General features: G+C 41.4%; 1 protein-coding gene across 2 annotated transcripts in view; it reads right to left on the bottom strand.

The window, feature by feature from the left end:
- The window catches only part of UHRF1BP1L (UHRF1 binding protein 1-like), an 84308-nt gene extending 77460 nt beyond the window's left edge, over positions 1-6848 (bottom strand). The window contains exon 1 of one of the 2 annotated variants that reach the window (XM_008588780.1): positions 6590-6848. In XM_008588780.1, coding sequence (XP_008587002.1) covers positions 6590-6633 — 44 coding nt within the window. In that variant the 5' untranslated portion in view covers positions 6634-6848. The remainder of the gene's footprint in view (positions 1-6589) is intronic. The other variant, XM_008588781.1, reaches the window with a different exon arrangement.
- Positions 6849-6861: the final 13 nt, after the last annotated feature.

Genomic DNA, 6861 nt, shown 5'->3' with positions numbered 1-6861 from the left:
GGATCCGTTGCCGGTCACGAAAAAAAAAAAAAAAAAAAAAAAAAAAAGTAAAAAATACATCTAGAACCTACCTCAACTCCACTATGTCTACCTTGGTCCAAGGCAGTACCTCTCTCACTTGGATAGTTAACGATCTCTTAATTGGGCTCCTGCTTCTGCCCTTGACCTCCTATTATTTATTGGCTCAAAGCCTTCCAGTGGCTTCCAATTTCATTCAGGGTAAAGCTGACAAACCAGAAATCTGCTCTGACGTCAGCTCAATTCCTAAAAGCCCTGGGGGAATGGGAGATGCGGCCATGTCCACACATTCTGGAACTGTTACCACACGACTATTTTAACCTAAAACCAGACTTACCGGTGCCTAAAGAAGTTGTATTAACTTAGAAATGCTGAAAATGTATCTTGTGACCCTTACTCATACATCCGTATCTAGGATAAAACCAAGAACCAATCATTAGCCTATAAGATGCTATGCAACCAATAGTAAAACTGAAGTGCTCATTAAAGGGCTGTCCCCTTTTCTCCCCTTTGTTCTTCACTTTTCTGTGATTATAAAAATGCTAAAGTTCTGCTGGTAATTCCCAAGGCAACTTGGTGGTGTTTTCCCTGAGGAGAGTCACACATATTGGCCCAAATAAACTCTCTGATACAAATGCCTCAGGATCTTTTTTTGGGTTGTCACAACTAAAGTCTCTACAAGCCCCCACATCATCTGGCTCTTGTTTTTTCTTTGATCTCATCTTTGTCTACTCACTTCACGTATATTGGTGGCATTGATCTATTTCAACAATGACAAATAAGCTCCCAACTCTGGGCCCTTTGCATTTGCTCTGCCACCCTTTTCAGGTCTCTTCTCAAATATTACCATCTCAATTAAGCCTTCCCAATCACCAGATTTAAAATTGCAAACTCCATCCTACCCTTCCTGTACTTTCTATCCACTTTCTCTGTGTTACTTTTGTCGACAGCACTTAACACAAACTGATGCATTTCATTTATTTACTATTTGTCTCCTCTGGTTAAAATGTAATTTCCACGAGGGCAGGGATTTTTGTCTATGCTCTTCATTACCATATTTCTAGCACTATGGAGTTGGTACTAAGTAGGCAATCAGTAAATTATTTGTTAAATAAACAACTAGTGTATCTAGTGTCAAAATCTACATTACTGGGGATTATTTAAAAATAAATATTGTCAATTTAAGTCACCAAAAATTGCTTTAAAAAAACCCCAAACCTATAAAAGTAAACTTATTTATAATCCAAGAAGGATATTTAACTCCAATTTTTTCCCAGATGCCTAATCCTAGAAAACCAAATCTCGAATTTATATTGCAAATTTCATATGGCAGTACAGTTTAGAAATAGATTACAGTTAGTGATCCTAAGTCATGCTTCTTATACCAGAATAGGAATCACTAAAGTTACTCAAAAGTTGAAACTATGTCTTAACTCATATTTGTATCTCTAAGGCCCAATGTGTGTCATACATAAATTCTCAAGAACCTATAATACAAAAATTCTCAAAAAGTATTTATTGATTTTTACTATACAAGTGAAGAATGCAAATAATTAGCCTATCAATGATGATATGAAATTATTACTTGAAAAAAATAATTTCTGGCAGACTAATCTTTGCTGTATTTCCTTTCAGGAAGTCCAATACAGGAAAGATTACAGACCTAGCAGTATTAATCTACAATTGTGTGCACCTTAACTTCTCTCTTGAGCAACTTACTTCCATGGCCATATGTGATAATTTGCCCTAAACCAGGCCTACTTCACCCCTAAAATCTTAAAACTCCAATATGACACTTTCAGATACTGTCCAATCCTTCCATTTCTCTCATTACTGCACTCCATTGCTCTTCTACCTAGATAGCATTCCCAATCCTTTGATGGGTCTTTCCTTTCCTCTTCAGGCTATCAGCTGCTGCCCACCCCCTCCTTCCTTACACTGCCTGAACGTACAGGCCCACCCCATCAACACATTGTGAGGCATCCTAGGCTCTCTCATCACTTTGCCAATCAGTCACATGATCCTGCAAGTGCTCAACCCTTCCTAATCTCTATAACAAATATTCTAAACACAATATTCTAAACACAATCTTCTCAGCCACTCTCCCTTTTTAATTGTTCCTTCCACTTAGTTTATGGAACAAATCACGCTGAGACTGTCAAGTAGTTTCTCCTACCTAGATCCTTGGAGCTGGTCTGGATCCAGTCCATTTCCAAGTTTCCAACCTTCCCGCAAATTCTGTGGCACATCAATATCCTTCCAATACATTAGTTTTCTACTTAAGTTATTCAGAGCCCATTTGTAGACTCCATTTTTGTTCCCAGATATTGCTCCTGAACCCTAGACTCCAAAAACCAGATTTCTTTAATGATCACATCCCTCTTTTATCTCTATTAGCAGTCACTCCTTAACCCCAGGATGAAGTTCAATTTCTTTAACATAGCAAATGAGGCCCTTGGAAATCAAATTTAGTTCAATGCCTATTACAGACACAGAATGGAGCAACAAGCCTGGCTCAAAATAATTCTCCCCATGACCTTATCTTTGTTGTACAACCCTTTGCCATTGCTAATTGATCCATGGATAAATAGAACCGGGCAACAAAGGTGCCATCTCCTGGGAATCTGAAACTTGATAGGAGAGATTGGCAGTTGTGGGAGATGGGGCAGCACCCTAAAGCTGTGGTTCTCAACCAGGAGCGATTTTGCCCCCTCCCCCCAGGGACATTTGGCAATGTCTGGAGGCATTAAATATCCTACAATGCACAGAACAGCCCCTCCACAGCAAAGAATTATCTAGGCCAAAATGTCAATAGTGCCGAGGCTGAGAAACCTTGCTCTAAGAGCAAGAACTCTTCTAATGAGAATCTACCAGCTGGCTGGTTCCTGCCCTTCCCTTGGTTTGGTTGTTCGGATCTGCCTCTGATTCTGTGACCCACTCCGATAGCTTTCTGTTACATTTTCTTTTTTACTTAAATAAAGCAGGTTTCTACTATTTGCAGACAAATAACCTTAACTAGCACAGTGTTCTAACTCAATAATCTGTACACTTTAAACCAGTTTCTCAAGCTCAGAACTACTGACATTTTGGCCAAATAAATTCTATGTTGTGGAAGACGGTGCTGTGCATTGCAGGATGTTTTAGCAGCATTCCTGGCCTCTATCCATTAGATGTCAGTGGCACCCCCAAATCGTGACATTCAAAAATGTCTCCAAACATTGTCAAGTGTCCCCTGGAGAGCAAAACTGCCCCTGATTGACAACCACTGCTTTAAACTATAGGAAGACTCCATCCAGGAGATGTATGTCTGCCCTGCCATGCCTCTCCTTGTGAACTTTGTAAACCTTGTGCCTAGTATAGTATGCCCTGAGCCTAAGGGAGTGAGGGGGAGAGGACCATTTGTATCTGAATCTTCCCTAACCCTACCTTAATTAAATACCCGGCCTCTTCACCGATCTGTACTCAGGTGTTTGTACACACCACACACCACTCTCTCTCTCTCTCTCTCTCTCTCTCTCTCTCTCTCTCTCTCTCTCTCTCTCTCAACAGTTAACAAGGTCTTAAGCTAAAAGGTATCTCCTGGTCTTATTTTCTTATATGTTATAACTTTTCTTTAGAACTTCCCATTCCCTTGTGAAAAAAGGCTCTCTACGAAGAGCCTCTAAGACACATTCTGTGTTGTAGTTTGAAGGATCAGGGTAATATCTCTTTCAAAGGCTTTTCCTGTTTCACTTCTCTTAAAAATGTAACTACTCTAAGCTTCCCCTTCTTCCAAACACACTCCCTGTCCTAATTTAAGATCAGTCAAGTACATAAATTTTTTATTAATGCAAGAGATACTTGGAATACAAGCTAAACAACAATTATGCAAGGAACAAGTACATAGATTTACAATTCTAAAATAGTTCAGTATTTACTTGAAGCATTTGTTAATCTCTTAAGAACAATTCCTCTTTCATACTTTTCTAAAATACCAGCTTTACAAGTCATTACATCTGGGCAATGCTGGTTTTAATCTTGAAATTTCACCCCAGAGTTCTTCAATGTCAAGGATCAGAGTGAGCATTCTCTTTCTCCTATTGGTTCCTAGTCTTCTTCCTTACTTTGAGACCCTCCTATATAAGAACTAGGTCATTTCCTCACCGGAAGACACCCTATATAAGACTGTATAAGATCTAAGTAATACCAAAGTGAAGGGTTCAGATCCCCATAACAGCCAGCCACCAAAACAAAACAAAATCTTATAGAAAAAAGAACTGGGTTATTTTCCTAGTTCTTCCTTTCCAGGACACCAAGGGCACCACATTTATTCAATGATTCTATTATTCACTGCTTCCTAAAACCACAGGGAGACTGGCCATTCCCAAATCCACGATGATATTGGTGGCATACGATCTTGCCTCGGTTAAAAAGAACAGTAACGTGAGGGAGTCAGCTCATTCAGCAAACCGTTGCTGAGTGCTCAAGGAGAGAGAGACAAAAACAGCAAATAAATAAATACATATGACAGATGAGATGAGGATGAGTGCTATAGAGAAAAATAAAGCAAGGAAGAGGGACTGGGAGCATGAGAGTTCACAATTTTAAACTGTATGGTCACAAAAAGCCTCCTTTGAGAAGGTGCCATGGGTTTCATCCACAGGCCACATGAGATGTCTATTACTAGAAAGTAATATATCCTACTATATTAAATTGTATTACAGACCACTAGATCAATACAGTGCCATCTTTATTACTGGATAATCTATAAAATTAAATTTGAGATAATTTCAAGAGTTCTTTTCTGCTTGAATAACTATCAATTTATCAAAACATCCACCTTGTTTTGCCTTTAGATTTATGAAAAACTGTATTTTTCTTAAAAGATGACTGCAACGACACTAAGATTAATATATTAACCAAAAATATTAATTTGATAACTCTTCAGTCACCTGAGTTAAGGACATTTTGAAATACGGAATAACTGAAAACTCAAGTATTTCAAAAACTCACCTCTGAAAAAAAAATTCTCATTACTATTTACACAGCTATTAGAAATCATACAGATTAAAAAACAGTCCTAAAGACTCAATTCCGAATATGTGGGTGTTGTCTATTTTATGAAGAAAGCCATTACATCTTTGTTCTTAATTTTTAAGAGCTCTTCTCAAATGGAGTTCTACAGGAGAATTACACTCTAGTGTAATGCCTTAAGACATTTATTGATTGAATTAACTTTTCTGGGTATCTGGCATGGTGCTAGCTATAAAACATTATCCTTGGGAGAATCAGAAAATAGACACTCAAATCATTTTCTGTAGGTCTGAATTTTCTTGTGGAACTGGGTAGGAGAAAGGTGGGAGGACATCTGATGAAAGTCACACTAAATAATAAAAAGTAGAGAAATAAAGCTTTCTTCCAAAATAAGATAGTTCAGTATTGTACCATATGTACAATTTTCAAAGAAACTTTCCAGTTAGTGATATTACTGAGAAATGTATAATAAACGCTGTTATAATTTGCTACTTTAAAAAAAACAACGATGCTATATCTTATTAAATGCTGTTAAGTGAAGAAAATATTAGCTAAATCACAGAAGCACCGATTCTGTTCCCCAATATATAATCTGTGGTATAAAACGATCTGGAGAATCAGGAATTATGTTTACTATATGTCTATCATTATACCCGAATCTCTTCCTAAAACCAGTTAAAAGTAATCATCAACTTACAAATGACGAAGAGAAAGGGATCCTAACCAAAGCGCCCTGAATTCGTTGTTAACTTGAAACAAGATCCTACGTTTAGCCAGTATCTTAAGACAAATATGGAAAAGCCAAGAGCAGTAACAAACTGCCAGCTTTACTGAGTCATGTTTCTGACTAAAACCGCGTTATGAAATGGAAAGAATGAAAATGACATGTCTTGGATTTAAGCACCACAGATGTTAACTCCCTGAATTTAAGGGTGTCAGATGCAAAAAGGCAAAAAACTGTTTAGTAAGAATGATGTGGGACTAAAACGACTCCAGAAAGAACTTGCTAAAGCGGGGAACCCTGGTGATTTACCTAAAGCAAATCTGAACTGTGCAAACAGGCACACCCTCTCATGTATCAGAGCGGGAAGGCGAGGTGGGGGCATTCAGAACAATCACAAGGTGAACGTTTCACTGAGAACGCCGCCTCGGCCCCGAGAGTCCACACTACGCCAGCCGCCCTGCTCCGAGGGAGGCGAGCACCGAGCGCTAGCTCGAGTCTACACCATCAGCCAGGTACCCGGGCGACGCCAGGCCATCCCCAGCCTCCGCCAGGACCGAGCGGTCCCCGGGACGCCCCCCAGCCCGCCCCCTCCGAGCTCCTCCGCGAGCCGGCCCCGTGAGAAGAACCCATCCAGGAGCTGACTCGTGAGGCCCCGGGCGCCGCCGGCGACGGGAGATCAGGGGCCGCGGCGACCTGTGCCCCGGCTAGAGTCGGGAAGCCCAAAGGTCGCCGCCAGCACGCTGCCAGTCCCCTCCGCCCCCGAAACCGCAGGATGCCTCCAGAGCAGGCTAGCGCGGAGGCGAACTGGCTCCTACGCCTGAGGCGCTCACTGACCTGGAGAGGTGCTTCAGGATCTGTTTCTTGATGATCCCAGCCATGGTGCCGGGGCGGGAGGCGCCGCGCTCTCGTACTGTCCCTCACTGCCGACTCCTCTTCTATCCGGGCTAACCCGGCCGGAGGAGAGGCGCCTGAGCGCTCACGCCCGGGAGAGACCCGAGGCCCCGGCCGAGGCCACAGCCGCCGCCGAGGATTCGGAGCATTGCGCTCAGGGAACCGCGGCCGCCGCCGGCGCCATCTTGGCTGCAGCATCACCTAAGAGACCTGGG

This window comes from Galeopterus variegatus, unplaced genomic scaffold (genome assembly GCF_000696425.1).
Source record: "Galeopterus variegatus unplaced genomic scaffold, G_variegatus-3.0.2 Scaffold5031, whole genome shotgun sequence".
NCBI lineage: Eukaryota > Metazoa > Chordata > Mammalia > Dermoptera > Cynocephalidae > Galeopterus > Galeopterus variegatus.
The sequence above is the reverse complement of the archived record's forward strand: the minus strand, read 5'-3'. Positions and strand labels throughout refer to the sequence as shown.